At 34.1% G+C, this 13730-nt stretch overlaps 6 protein-coding genes across 6 annotated transcripts; 3 read left to right on the forward strand and 3 right to left on the reverse strand.

Annotated features, from left to right (window-relative positions):
* Position 1: 1 nt before the first annotated feature.
* On the reverse strand, positions 2 to 2556 carry BX664DRAFT_360920 (LIM-domain binding protein-domain-containing protein). The gene is made up of 7 exons (XM_051548204.1): positions 2086 to 2556; positions 1955 to 2024; positions 1783 to 1891; positions 1237 to 1706; positions 1041 to 1155; positions 456 to 977; positions 2 to 391 (listed from the first exon to the last, which is right to left on the reverse strand). The coding sequence occupies exons 1-7, from the start codon at positions 2463 to 2465 to the stop codon at positions 354 to 356; spliced, it is 1704 nt and encodes a 567-aa protein (XP_051398557.1). The 5' UTR covers positions 2466 to 2556; the 3' UTR covers positions 2 to 353.
* Positions 2557 to 2690: 134 nt separating this feature from the next.
* BX664DRAFT_338620 (uncharacterized protein) lies at positions 2691 to 3746 on the forward strand. The gene is made up of 5 exons (XM_051546473.1): positions 2691 to 2866; positions 2931 to 2977; positions 3036 to 3090; positions 3194 to 3321; positions 3390 to 3746. Exons 1-5 carry the CDS (start codon positions 2839 to 2841, stop codon positions 3525 to 3527), a joined length of 396 nt encoding a protein of 131 aa, XP_051398558.1. The 5' UTR covers positions 2691 to 2838; the 3' UTR covers positions 3528 to 3746.
* A 147-nt stretch (positions 3747 to 3893) lies between these two features.
* BX664DRAFT_300894 (galactokinase) lies at positions 3894 to 5904 on the reverse strand. Its single transcript, XM_051542365.1, has 4 exons — positions 5761 to 5904; positions 5365 to 5680; positions 4350 to 5281; positions 3894 to 4247 (listed from the first exon to the last, which is right to left on the reverse strand). Exons 1-4 carry the CDS (start codon positions 5823 to 5825, stop codon positions 4064 to 4066), a joined length of 1497 nt encoding a protein of 498 aa, XP_051398559.1. The 5' UTR covers positions 5826 to 5904; the 3' UTR covers positions 3894 to 4063.
* Positions 5905 to 6128: 224 nt separating this feature from the next.
* On the forward strand, positions 6129 to 8002 carry BX664DRAFT_338623 (uncharacterized protein). The gene is made up of 3 exons (XM_051546474.1): positions 6129 to 6417; positions 6508 to 6582; positions 6654 to 8002. Exons 1-3 carry the CDS (start codon positions 6306 to 6308, stop codon positions 7895 to 7897), a joined length of 1431 nt encoding a protein of 476 aa, XP_051398560.1. The 5' UTR covers positions 6129 to 6305; the 3' UTR covers positions 7898 to 8002.
* Positions 8003 to 9481: 1479 nt separating this feature from the next.
* Positions 9482 to 10349, forward strand: BX664DRAFT_338624 (uncharacterized protein). Its single transcript, XM_051546475.1, has one exon. The coding sequence runs from the start codon at positions 9833 to 9835 to the stop codon at positions 9995 to 9997; it is 165 nt and encodes a 54-aa protein (XP_051398561.1). The 5' UTR covers positions 9482 to 9832; the 3' UTR covers positions 9998 to 10349.
* Positions 10350 to 11082: 733 nt separating this feature from the next.
* Positions 11083 to 13176, reverse strand: BX664DRAFT_360925 (glycosyl-transferase for dystroglycan-domain-containing protein; the record flags this gene model as incomplete). The annotated part of the gene is made up of 4 exons (XM_051548205.1): positions 11083 to 12090; positions 12169 to 12322; positions 12402 to 12449; positions 12540 to 13176. The coding sequence occupies 4 exons, from the start codon at positions 13174 to 13176 to the stop codon at positions 11208 to 11210; spliced, it is 1722 nt and encodes a 573-aa protein (XP_051398562.1). The 3' UTR covers positions 11083 to 11207.
* Positions 13177 to 13730: the final 554 nt, after the last annotated feature.

Raw genomic sequence — 13730 nt, forward strand, 5'->3', positions numbered from 1 at the left:
GGAAACATTTGCTTTGTTTGTTTATTTCAAATTGGAGGATGAGAATAAGGAGAGAGGAGAGAGCAAAGAGATTAACAAAATGATAGAATGGGATTGCAGAAGATATGAATCAATGATAAAAAAAAAAAAATAGTGAAAGAAAACAATAAGCTGTATATGGACAGAGAGTAAAGAATAATATATATATATCATCAGAGAAGAAAAAAAAAATAATACATACAAATAAGTGGAGAAGAAAAAAAAAAAGGAGAGAAAAGGATAAAAGATATATATATATATATATTGCTGTATATGTATACATCACACAAACATGAGGGGAAAAAAAAGGAGGAGAATGTGAAATAATAGTTTTGTCATTTCGATTCATCTTGAGCCATCATTTTTCGTTTGCCTATAAATCAAAAAAAAAAAAAATGTATTAGATTGATGTATTAGGCAACCTTCTATTTACTTACGTTGATTGGGTGTTGTTGGAGTAGACAAGTAAGAGGGTTGATTCGGTGTAGCAGAGGAGGAAGATAACATATTGTTTGCAGAAACGATAGGTGTAGATGTGGCGGATGTTGGATATGGAGAATGGCCTTGAGGGTATGGACTCTGAGGAGTTGTTTGTTGTAGTTGCAAATGTTGTTGTTGCTGTAATTGGAAGATGTGCTGCTGTTGCTGTAAAAGGATAGACGATCGTTGCTGAGGTGTTAATGTATCCGTATTCATTGGTGACCCTGTTATTATCTCTGTTGATGATGGTGGTGGTTGTTGTATTGAAGTATTGTTCACAGGTGTTACTGCTGATTTGCTATTTTTACGCGATATTGTTGCTGATGATTTTCGTTTCTTTGTTTGTTTGGGTTTCTTTGCTTCCTTTTTTGTGGTGGTAGGTGAATCAATGACAGGTTCTGCTTTCGTAATGTTCGGGGTTGGCACTGTTGAAGTGGATACATTGGTTCCATCCATAGCTGAAGGTGACATTGTTTCTTCTATTAACATTAAGAAGAAAAAAAATCAATATGAATCCAGTTTTCTATATTAGATATAAATACCTTTGATTCCTTCCATGAATGATGATGATTGAGCATGTTGTTGTTGTTGAGATAATGTAGAGGAGAATAAAGAGATAAATGCAGCTTCACCATATTTTGAAATAGCATTACACATCTATAATAGAAAAAAGGAAATATAGATAGTGAGTTGATGTCTATGTTTGAAGAAAGGAAAAAAAAAAATTTCATTACTTACCTTGAGTAAATTGTAAACACGATTAGGTAATCCCCAATCATTCACAAGTGAATCTGGTATATGCTTCCCTAATGATTTCATTGTTATAGCTTGTTGTTGTTGTTGTTGTTGTTGTTTTCCTTTCTTTTTTGATGTCGTCACAGGAGGAGTCGGTGGTGCTGGAGGAGGAGATACATCAACAAGACCAGATCTTGATATAAATTCTTCCACATGATCACAAGTAAAATTCCATTGCAAAATTTTCAAATTGCCAAGTGTAGGATCAGTACGGAGCACAATAGAGGTTCGACCAGTCAAAACCACCATGGTATCATTTGTGTACTTATAGATAAAACTAGATACAGGGCATTCCACCATCATCCCTTGTGGTAATATATATTCCATAGTTTGATCCATAGTCAATTTGATAGATGTCACTTGGCATTCATATTGTGTATGGAAAAATCTGGCAATCAAAGGTTGACATATTTCTATTCCAAAAAAAAAAAAAAAGATATCCATAAATAAAATCATAAAAAAAAAATCCATTTATTTTTTCTCTCTTACCAAACTGTTCTTGCTCTTTGGTTATAGAGTTCCATACTCCAAAAAATAATTTTGCTTCGTTGGCGAAAAAATCATGAACAAACCAATCCCAAAATGTACGATTTAATGCCTAAAATGATGATACATAAAGATATGAATAAAAAAGGATTTATTATTAGAATACTTTCCTTACCTTTTCTCCAGGTGTTAAAAAGTCGCCCAGTTGTAGTAACCGTAATACAGCTTGACCTGTAGGATGTCCACTGAAAAATAAAAAAAAATATTGAGTTTTTGTTTTCAAGATAAAAAATGTATCTTACTTACTTTTGCATGGTTCTATTAGTTACTTGCATGTTAACTGGTGTAGGAGGTGGATGAGACATATGGGTATGCTGAGGTAAAGAATGAAGAACTGCGGAGGACATGGCGGAAGTCATTGGAATAGAATGAAAAGAAGGTTGCTGTTGATGTTGTTGAGGATGCGAAAGCCCTTGTTGTTGTTGTTGTTGTTGTTGTTGCTGTTGTTGTTGTTGTTGTAATATTTGTTGTTGGTGAAGTTGTTCTGCTTGCCATCGTTGTTGTAAAAGTTGAAATTGTCTTTGTCGAATATATTGTTGAGCTTGGATTTGGCTAGGATCAGCCAAACCAGTTGGTGCCGTAGACGCCGCCGCTGATCTTTGTTGAAGCGAAGGTGGAATTGACATATATATGTATATATGATGTAGACCTCAAGATGATAGTTATATATATATATGAAACTATCTAAAACCTCTTTTACTTTCACTAACAGGGAGTAAAAAAAAAAAAAAAAAAAAAAAAAAAAAGACAAAGAAAAGAAAAAATGAAAATTTTCTTCAGATAGAGAGACACTAGGCTGTCTTTCTTTTTTTTTTATAGTTGGATTACCAAATTCAGAAAAAGTGGTCACTTGTAGCGCATATCAAATAGTTTGTTTAAAGGCATTCGAAATTATTTATGTTGACAACTTTTTCCTTTCCCTTTCTCTTTATTCTTTGATATCTAAAAAGGTTACGCGGATATACCAATTCAACTAATCCACTCTTATCTCTATTCCCCATGAGTTACTCAGCATTTGGTGCAAATTGTAAGAAAACACGAAGAATTATAATCAATCCAATAATAACCTCCTTGCTTTTCTCTTGAAATAGCTCAAGCTGTTACTATTACCTCGTTGAAATGTACCTTTTGTAATATGGTAAGGAGATTATTAAACTTTTCTTTATACTCAATATTTTACTCATATTTTATTGTAGGATAAGCCTTTGGATGCTTTCTCCAAAACTCAGGTCATGAAAGCAACTTACAATCGTAAGTGAAAAGAAGAAGAAGAAGAACAAAGAAAGTTGTACTTATTTTCGATCATTCATTAATACTGTTCAATATTCTCTTTTTACTTTTTGAAAAAAAAAAGCTCATGCTCCTCCAAGTTACAATGCTCAAAAGAAACATATATCTTGTAAAAAGTGTACCTTGGGTTCTGTCAAATCCATGCGCTGTATGACGTGTGCCAAACATATGCCTCTTGAACAATTTGCCAAGGTAAGAGATTGAGTTAATCATCGTTTTATATTGATATATTGATTAAAAAAAATATTTTTATTATTTAGTCTCAACGTAAACACGCTGATCGCGCTCGATGCCTCAAATGTATGAAGAAACGCGAAGAAGAAGATGTGTGGTGCTCCGAACCTGATTCTGATGATTCTGATGATAACAATAAAGGCAAATGGGACGACTTCCTTTGATCTTGTTTATTTCTGGTTTGCTCCTCTGGTTTCATTTTCATGTATACAAAAAAAAAATATATATCCTACCTCTTTTTTTTTTTTTTTAGTTGCAGATATTTGGTCATTTTAGTTTAGTGATACCTAGTTTTCGTCCTCTTTTAGTTTTATCAATAGCAATGATTTCAAGGAATAAATAAAACACAAATTTATACTATATCATAATAAATCAATAAAAATATGACTCCTTACGTTTCTGATTAGCACAGTTTGGAAGGCATGACGAGGGAAGTTTCTTTTTTTTTTTGGATTAAATGATCGAAATAATTGATGTGATGACATGTGAAAGATGTTGAGAGGAATCAGAAAACAGATGATGATACCAATGAAAAAAAAAAGGAGTTCTATTCTTGATAACAGTACAAGTATACTACATAATCTGATGTGATTAATCATGGAATGAGAGACAAAAGACACGATGGTACAAACAAAAACAGAGCTCTATTAATGTGAAAGAAAGGAAAAAAAAATAACAATACTATAACTACACCCTAAATCTAAGATTGATCAAATCCAGTAAAGATGGTAGCGCCTCTGCATGGTTCAGTAGGGAAGATTGCATCATCTAATTGATCCTTGCTGAATTCAGGGAAATTCTTGTGATAATATTGTTCTTTGACAGCCTGGATCAAGGTAGGTACATTTTCAGGTGTTGTCAAAAATACAGCCGCACCACCCCACCTATTCAAAGAATATTCGTAGACATTGAAGAAAAAAAAAATTAGTTCAATAATGATGGTTTCACACATCTTTTCCTTTTTTTTTTTTTTTTTTTTTTTTTACCCTGCACCAGTCAAGCGAGCACCAAAAGCACCATGTTGTCTGGCAACATTGCATACTTGATCCAATTCTGGACATGAGCAATCAAAACTAGTAGCACAGGATTCATGAGAAGAATTCATGATATCACCTAATTGTTTTAATACATCATTGTTGTTGGTGTTGTTAACATCCTGTTCATGTTGGTGACAAATGTAGATGAATTGTTGAACACGTCTAGCTTCGGTCAATACATGGACAGCACGTTGATGAAGACGAAATACATCGGTTTGCACAGGGAATCGAGTCATATAAGTAGCCACCACATCATTTTCTACCATACCAGCAGCGTCAGCCATTTCTTTAACCGTATAACCTGTAGTATTGGTTAAGTAGCGATCCACCAGGGTCAACATTTGCGTCAATTGATCTTGTTCAGATATGCCTTGCTTGGTTTTAAAATATTCATCCATCACTTGCTTGTAAGTATCCAGTACTACATCAAGTTTGTTACCGAAAAGACAGTGAGCCAAGATTCGAGCACCCATCTTAGTTTCAACCACACGTAAATTGTAATGTTTGGGACCAGAGGTGAACTTGTCGGCTGTGACCAAAGTATGAGCAATGACAAAGGAGGCACCTGACGGTAGTTGCACAGGTAAAGTCTTAAGTTTAGGGACAAATTCCACATAGAGAGCATAGTTCTTTTCAGCAAAAACAGAAGCAGCTTGATCCATACCACCAGAATTCACACCAACATTTCGTTCCGCTACAATTGCAACTTCAGTCAATTCTTGTTTGGATAATCCTAGTTGATTAGCAGTAATCACAGCCAAAGCAGAAGAACATACGAATGCAGCAGAAGATGATAATCCAGAACCCGCAGGTACAGTTCCATCCACAAGTATAGACATACCTTTGGGAGTCACCTTTTCTTTGGAGCTTTCCAACATGCCCTAAATAAAAAAATGATAAAAAGAAAAGATGAGATATATATATTTGTTGTTTTCATTCTTATCCTTTCATCAAAAAGGCTTACTTTGTAACCACACTTGAAGTAATTGGACCATTCCAAAGAAGATGAATCAATTGTCACTACCTTTTCTTCACCTTCATATTCAAAAGTACGAGTAGGGTATTTGGGATTCATATTTGCAATTTGAACTTTTGTATTGCTAGCATCAGTAGCAACTGCTTGCACCACATCGCGTTCAATGGCCATAGGTAATACACCATAACCACTGTAGTCTATATGTTCACCAATCAAGTTCACACGACCAGGTGAGCGTACAATAAACTCTGGGAAACGACCATAAATTTGGTTAAATTGTTTGATGACTGTATCATAACGTTCACTTGATAAAAAAAAAAGAAAAGAAAAGGGGAAGTTAATAGAATTGCTGGTTAAAACTTTTTATATATTAATATAGTTTACCCTTGTTTAATAAGACTGGCATTAGTATAGATAGATTGAAGTGAATCTACAGTAGGAACAGACATTGTAAAAGAGATATAAAATAAATAAAAAGAACGGGAAGAAGAAGAAGGACGAAAAAAAAAAAGGTTAAAAAAAAAGTCAATATACGTTTCTTGAAAAAAAAAATCTTGGCTAACATAAGCAAATTGATTCCGAGGAAAAAAAAAAGGTAGAATTTGAACCCCAAAGTTCAAACAGGGAAATCATTACAGTGAAGGCACCAAAATACACCGAACCGCACCACCAATACTTTTTCAGTCAAAACCCCCCAAAATGGTTATCATGAACGGATTGTGAAATCCAGTGAACTCTTTTTCTCTTTTTTTTTTTTTTCGGTTTTCGTCTTGGAAACTTTTTATTCTTTTTTTTCTTTTTTTTAACTTTTTCTTCCCTTTTGTTCCCCAGATTTTTTTTTTCCCTTCACTTTCCCCTTTTCCCATTCTCCCTTTGTAATTTTATTATTTCCAACATTTCTTTTATTGTGTGATACATATAAAAAAAAAATGTATGCCACTTCTCCTCCTCCTCACTTACATCCACCTTTGCCACAACACCAACAACAACTACGACAACAACAACAACAACAACAACAAGTACAACATTATACTGGAATAGGTAAGTATTTTTTTTTATTTTTATAAAATATCCAAGTACATTAAAAATTTACTTTTATTTATTTATTTACTTATTTTGGTTTTATTTTAGATCGTAAGCAACCATCTCATCATATGAATTCTTCACAAGAATGGATGCAACGAAATATGACTCAACAATCTCAAGGTAAACATAATCCAAAAGAAAAAGAAAAAAAAAGGGGGGTTTTTTTTTATCTTATCTTTTTATTATTATAGATACTGGTATGAATTATATGGTACAACATGGGTACCCTGTAGCACCAAGACCAAATAATATGTCAGTATCTTCTTCGTCATTACAACAACAACAACCCATGGTATCATCTACAAATAAACATACTGTGAACCGAGCAGTCATACCATCCAAACGTGCAGCTCAAAATCGTGCAGCTCAAAAGGCATTTAGACAACGAAGGGATCAATATGTCAAAGAACTTGAAAAGAAATCAAAAGAAATGGATCAATGGAAACAAGAAATGGATTCTATCAAGGATGAAAATCGACAATTGAAAGCCCTAGTACATCAACTCCAAGTCCGAATATCTTCTTTGACTGGTGAATCTATACCATCTCCTGGAAGAATAACTACACCACCACCATCTACATCAACAGCCTCTCCCTCTATGTCATCATTATCAAAATCATCACCATCGCCATCATCATCCAATCCAACCATCATGACATCGAATAATAATGATATGATATCTCCCATTACTTCATCACCAATCTCACCTAAAACTCGTTCTACCTCTCTACGGCCTTCCTCTTTATCACCACCTCCTCTACAACAACGAAAACAACAATCACATCATTATCGTCAACCTACTTCAAATTCTTCAGTATCTTCTACCTCATCTCCTCCACATCCTGAAACGCCATCTCATTCCTTCTTACCGATTCCTTTACGACCTCATTCCTTTGTCCCATTCAAAGATAATGATAATATGATGATACCCGATACTTCTTCCATGACAATGAATACTCCATCTTCTTCTTCTTCTTGTGCTCCTACTTGTGGTACTACTAATGTGATATCTACAGATCATACTACTTCAAATACTGAAACTATAACTACTTCCGATCGCTCCACCACAATGATGACTCGACAAGGAACTTGTTCTACTGTTGGCCCCTCGGATGATCCTGGTTCCTCGGTAGTCGTTGATGCAAATCAAGGAAATATGTTTGACCTGGACTTGGACCCATTTTTTGATGATGACTTTGGATTCCCAAGAATGGATGATCAGCTGGACTTTGTCAACCATTCTTCTAACTCCAACAGTGGTCAAGTACTGGATGATTTATTTGCCATGTTACAAACTCGACAACGACCTCAAATTCCTTTACAACCACCTGCTTCTTCTACCCATCATTACGAAATGGATCATCAACAACAACTGCCTTCTTCTTCCTATTATATGATGGATCACGTTGTGACCGGTCAATCTTCATCCTCTTGATATTCATTTATATATGTAATGTTATGATTAGTTATTTATCTAGTATATTCATCTTCTTTTATTGTGTATTTTTTGAAGAAATAAAATCATGATGTGATGTTTGCTGAGTAGATCTTCACTTTTTTTTTTTTTTTTGGAAAACACATATTTTGTATCTGTGTGTATGTGTGTGTGTGAAAAGTAGAAGGTATAGATGACCCTTGATCACAAAAGGGATGTTTGGAATAAAACAGGAAATGACGACAACCAAATTAGGAAGTGCCTGATACAGTTTTGGAGTTATCATATCTATGATATGGTTTTTTTGAGACCCAAAAAAAAAAAAAAGGGTTGAGCTCAAGTAATCAAGGGCGGATTACCCTCATCGTTACAAATGAGAGAAAAAAAAAAGGTTCATTAGCGTTATCTTAATGACTTAAAAAAAAAAGAGACCCTTTTCGATAATGAAATGATATTCACCCTGGCATTCTTAAAAAAGAAGAGTTCTTAGATAATGGACATTAGCGTTATCTTAATGACTTAAAAAAAAAAGAGACCCTTTTCGTTAATGAATTGATATTCACCCTGGCATTCTTAAAACAAAAAAAAAAAGTTCTTAGATAATAGACATCGCTCATCGCCTGATCATGATCATGGCTGTCATTCATGATTATCGCTTAACATATTCTTCCCTATGCATTCTGTAGATATCTTTGTTTGGAAGTAATTCATTTCCATCTCTATTCTACTTTTCTGTTTAAAATGAAAATGCTACGCCGGTGACAAGTCCGCGACTTTTTCTTGTCAGAGCATTATGATCAGGATGATGTTCTTAATATTATTATTATTATTATTGTGATTGATTTTTAATAAAGCACCAAAAAAAAAAAAAAAAGTCCATGGATCCGATTTCCCATGGTTACCAAAACAGGCAGTTGACTCTGGGCCTTTATTATTATTATAATTATTATTTTATTATTATTAGTTTCATCGAAGTTGAATGGTTGGACATTGAAGTAACATGTGGCACCGTGTGCTTGTACACTATGAAAGGGTTTTTCCTTGGTGGGAAAAAACAGATAATCAGGGTTCTCTTAGGGACATCTCAGAGAGGAAATGAAGAACGTTTTTTTCTTTATTCAGCATTCAGGTGATTGGTTCTTTTTTTCATTGAACCCTTATCTTTTCCTTTTTTTTTTTTTTGGATCTTTTCTTCATCTGGATGATCAACAAAAGAATGGAACGTCCTTGTACCCTTTTTTTTTTCTCCCATAGACATCTCCGCCCCACATTCATATCATACGTTTCACTGTGGATAACTTTAACTTGTATGTCTATCAAACGCAATGATTGATGTCATATGATGATCAGACTTTCCTCTTAGCTTAGCAGTGACTAATGAATTAACGATGATTAGAAAGAAAGTAAAAAAAAAGAAAAAAAAAGGAGGGTCCACTCTTTTAGGTAAAAAGATACCGAACTGTAAGGAAAAAAAAAAAAGGATCAATTCATTTTATTCAGTTACACGTTACACTATCAATGGATCCATCCATTTATCCCTTTCACCTATCAACTGATCACCATCATCTATCAAAACAATTCATAATCAAAGAGAAAAAAAAAAAGGTACAATTTTTATTAAAAAATCGATGAATCAATAAACTATAGTAATGAGAATACTCCATGTTCCATCAAATTACTACATTAACCATAAAGATATCGGTGATCCAAAAGATTGCCATTATCCGTATTGTCCCCATTGTATATATACATCCAACACGAAATAAAAAAAAAAGTTGTGACAAAAGAATGTTTTTTTTGTTGCCTTGTTGATTCCATTGACTTGCCCAGAAAACATCATAACACTTTTCAATCAGGTGCAAAATTCAGCCTATCGACATATCGGCAGATCATACCTAATGATAACATCATCTCTGTTGATTTTGGAATATCACGATGATCATCAGGGTCATTATCATCATCATTATCGTTGTTGTTGTCACTTCGCTATCAGAATCCGCCAATAATCTTCATGCTACATCAATCTTGAATCTATGGATGTTGATGAATATTCTCGTAGTCATTGATCATATGCTGATATTGGTCGATTCCATTATATAAATATTTTCCATCTTTGTTGCAGCCATGAACTTGCGCCACGTGTACATATCTACCTTCTTTTGCACTCTACATCTTGAGGCCTCGAAATATAACCAATTCAATGTCCAACCAGAATAGTATCCATAGATACCAACCGAGACTTTAACGCGATTTAGTACTTGATATCCACTCCTTGTACGTCAATCAATGTATTTGCTTCCAACCAATCATGTAGCACTTGTTCATAATGCAACTTGTGAACATAATTCTCAAAAGTCACGTCAATCGTCATTGCAACTAGATCCTCGTGTCTTATAAATATCAATACTGCAGGGAGGAAATGGTTTTGTTTGATTAAAAGGCGGCAAAAAGGAAAGAAAAGAAAGGGTGAGAAAAAAAAGAGAAAAAAAAAAAGTAAAGATAAATAAACTCAGATCAGGTGGAAATATTTTTGTTTGATCTAGAAGAAGAGCAAAAGAAGTATTCACTGATAAAATTCAACGATGATCTGGGGTCAACTGGTTTGATACAGCCCAAGTTCATGTGGAAAAGGTAGATTAACTACAAAACGAATCCAAAAGTTCATGTGGCCAAAAACAAGGTCAGTAGTAGAATGCATAAACTTCAATTTCAACTTTATAAATACAGATCAAAAAATGATCTGTTAAAATGCTCAACAAAATGATTTTAAACAAAGTATCAATCTTTATATTTTCCTACTTGTTCATCATAACAACAGTAGCTGCTCAATGTTTTCTACAAGTTACACATAGTGATAGCAGTGTTTCAACCCGTCAAGTCAATACAGGCGACTGTGTCAGAAATACTGTTGCGACAAATGTTGTTTCCATCGCTGTAGGAAATAGGCAATCACAAGGAAGGTTATCTGCTTTTACATTTGGTGGTTGTCAAGGCAATCCAATAGCACAAGGACAAAGTCCCATATTCTTTAATCAACCAACTACTGTTGGTTCTGTGAGAATAGATGCATGCCCGTAATCTATTATCCGTATTTTAAAAAACAATTTGATTAAAATAAATAAGATTTTAATTAAATGTGGAAATTATATATATATATATATATGTATCATTTTGAAATTTTGCTTAAGCTTCTTTTATTGATTGTAAAATGGAATAGAGATTATCATAATAGTAAAAAAAGAGAAAGGAGGATAATGTGTCAAAATATTCTAAGGGGAAAAGACGATGAAAAAAAAAAAAAAGGTATAATCTAAACAGCACCTAAAGCCATTCCTAATGTATTCCGTCGTTGTTCTTGCCAGCCAATAGCAAGAGCACTGCATCCATGAGGCCATCGTACATTGTATCCATATAACATTTCCATTTCCCGCATAAATCCACCAAAGTAATTCCATAACTGTCGATCCTTTTGAGCTTTAGGGAATCCACCACCAGGCCAAACCATTTTCGCATGATCTTTGTGAATCATGAATTCGCGTTGTAAAACTAGAAAACGATATCGTTCCGCATTCAGCTGTAATGCATGAGATTGTTTGTCGCCACCCTGATTCTTGAATCGTACATCATATAAAGGAGCATCCCGAGGAATAATGTAATAAGGTTCCCATTGAGATTCATAACATACTTCATAGAGATCAGCAGACGATCCTTTTGATAATGATAATGCCATTTCCTTTCCCAAAGTAGGTCCATGTCCAGCACCTGGATCAGTAATATAAGCTATACCTTGATCTACCAAAGAAGCCACTTCCGTCATCGTCGTAGGTAAAGGTAATCTACTATATTCTTCATGAATTGCAAAACATGGTATAACGATTGCTCTTCTATTGGTTGCTATTGCTGACGATGATGATGATGATGATGATGAGTTAATCGTTTTCGTCAAAAGTGTTTGTGCTGTTGTATATAAGGTAGTAGAAGGAATGAAATCAGCGTCCATCACAAATACATAGGGTGTAGATGATGCCATAATCGCAAGGTTTCTCAAATGGTTAATCGGGTATCGTAATCGTTCATCATTGTTGTAGGAAGGTTTCACCACCGTAATACTAACACGACCGTAGAGTTCAGCATTCATTGGATTAATGAAAAAGTCCTTCAGTATATGAATATCGTTTCGTTCGGTCAAATAACTACATATAAAAGGCATCATAGAAAGAGAATGAGTGATCTTTTTTTTAAAAAAGTTTCTTTCCATCTTCACGACTTACATGGCTACCGAGATGGGACCAGACCAAGCTTCGATAACATTGGAAAATACATCCAACCGATTCACAGAGAATTGAGATACCAAAGTTATTAATGATTCTGAAGTACTATTGACCATTCGAGTCACTATTTTTTCTTCATCCATTTGATTCGGTTCTAATTGAATAAATATAAAATTAGTATTGAAAGCTTGATGAAAGAGTCTTTTTTTTTTCTTTTCTTTTCTTCTACTTACCATCCAGCATTATTGCTTCAAGTTGAGATAGAAGAGCAGTAAGGTCATCTAATTTGGTAATAAAAAACAAAAATAAATAAAAGGTCATCCATATTTCCATATTATTCAAATGTCTCCTATGAATATCTATCTATTTACCGTTTATTGTCATTGCTATGACATTCCGACATTGCTTTTGTTCTAAACAATCCACTTCTTCACCTGAAGGAATAGGAATCCAGTGACTTTTGTTGTGTGCTAAACCAGCTGTTTCGTCTTCCACTTGTAAGGACACTACACAACCTGAATCAGCTTTGATAGTCGCTAAATCACGATACACCCCTTGTTGAACTAAATCAGACCAGTCATATGAAACAGGAGCATTAATATCAGTCGTTGTATCGTTATTACGATGGATACGATCAAAAGCAGGATACCAGGTAGAACAACGTTGAGAAGGATTGCATAATTGGACGCGACACTGGATTGGAGTAGTATAAGAAGGTTGATCTAATAATTGTTGACGTGTGGCTGCTGAAGTTGATGTTGACGTATCACTATAAGATAGGTGACTTGGAGAAGCATTGATATATCGTCCGATGAGAAACAGACTTGTGATCACAATTAAACAGGTCAAAACAAAGATGCCTCGCTTTGATAATGTAGTCGTATGATGTCGTTGGTATATATGATTGTTTTTGTCAGTGTCGTCATTGTGGATAAACAAGGATGAAGTAGAGGACGTAGTTCCTTTTTGCCGTTTTACTGCATAAAATGGACGCTTGTTGTTATCCATGGACAAAAAAAAAAAAAAAAAAAAAAAGGAAGGAAATAAAAATAAAGAAAAGAGAACAAAATAAAGTTTTCCAGTGGGTTGCTTTTTTTTTTTTTCTCGGGTAACATTGATCTTTTATCGCCAAAATTTCAAACTCCAGCGTAGAATCGAAAATTGGGAAGTTGCTTAAGAGTTGATTGACATACCAACTGTATCAAAAGTACACTTTCTTTTGTCATATCTCGTAACATAGTAAATTATCATCCGTTTGTAAGCAACTTCTTTTTTTTTACGTCATCAATAGTTCAACCATCATACATCATCATATAGCATTCATTCATCGCGTACCATACATTCAATATTATTATGGATATCGTCAGCACCGGATGGACAACAAGAAAATAAAGTAAAAAAACTTTTTTTTTATTCATTCCAATGAGACTAAAAACTGTACAAGAATATCACTGAAAAAGTTGATATCAAATAAAACAAAAGATGAGAGCATAAAGTAAATCTAACATAATACTAAACTAAAAAAAAAAGAGACCCACACACTAAACTATTAAAATGATAAA

This window comes from Halteromyces radiatus (genome assembly GCF_025201355.1).
Source record: "Halteromyces radiatus strain CBS 162.75 chromosome Unknown BX664scaffold_6, whole genome shotgun sequence".
Classification (NCBI taxonomy): Eukaryota; Fungi; Mucoromycota; class Mucoromycetes; order Mucorales; family Cunninghamellaceae; genus Halteromyces; species Halteromyces radiatus.

Excerpts from the sequence above, each read along its gene's own strand:
- BX664DRAFT_360920 (XM_051548204.1), bottom strand. The coding sequence starts at position 2,465 with ATGTCAATTCCACCTTCGCTTCAACAAAGATCAGCGGCGGCGTCTACG. Across the intron at positions 1,707-1,782 it reads CAAAGAGCAAGAACAGTTTG|AAATATGTCAACCTTTGATT; the intron begins GTAAGAGAGAAA and ends TTTTTGGAATAG. Across the intron at positions 392-455 it reads TCCAACAACACCCAATCAAC|GCAAACGAAAAATGATGGCT; the intron begins GTAAGTAAATAG and ends TTTGATTTATAG.
- BX664DRAFT_338620 (XM_051546473.1), top strand. The coding sequence starts at position 2,839 with ATGAGTTACTCAGCATTTGGTGCAAATT. Across the intron at positions 2,978-3,035 it reads AATGTACCTTTTGTAATATG|GATAAGCCTTTGGATGCTTT; the intron begins GTAAGGAGATTA and ends ATTTTATTGTAG. Across the intron at positions 3,322-3,389 it reads CTCTTGAACAATTTGCCAAG|TCTCAACGTAAACACGCTGA; the intron begins GTAAGAGATTGA and ends TTTATTATTTAG.
- BX664DRAFT_300894 (XM_051542365.1), bottom strand. The coding sequence starts at position 5,825 with ATGTCTGTTCCTACTGTAGATTCACTTCAATCTATCTATACTAATGCC. Across the intron at positions 5,282-5,364 it reads ACTTCAAGTGTGGTTACAAA|GGCATGTTGGAAAGCTCCAA; the intron begins GTAAGCCTTTTT and ends TTTTTTATTTAG. Across the intron at positions 4,248-4,349 it reads GCTCGCTTGACTGGTGCAGG|GTGGGGTGGTGCGGCTGTAT; the intron begins GTAAAAAAAAAA and ends TTCTTTGAATAG.
- BX664DRAFT_338623 (XM_051546474.1), top strand. The coding sequence starts at position 6,306 with ATGTATGCCACTTCTCCTCCTCCTCACTTACATCCACCTTTGCCACAA. Across the intron at positions 6,418-6,507 it reads ACAACATTATACTGGAATAG|ATCGTAAGCAACCATCTCAT; the intron begins GTAAGTATTTTT and ends GTTTTATTTTAG. Across the intron at positions 6,583-6,653 it reads TATGACTCAACAATCTCAAG|ATACTGGTATGAATTATATG; the intron begins GTAAACATAATC and ends TTATTATTATAG.
- BX664DRAFT_338624 (XM_051546475.1), top strand. The coding sequence starts at position 9,833 with ATGATCATCAGGGTCATTATCATCATCATTATCGTTGTTGTTGTCACT.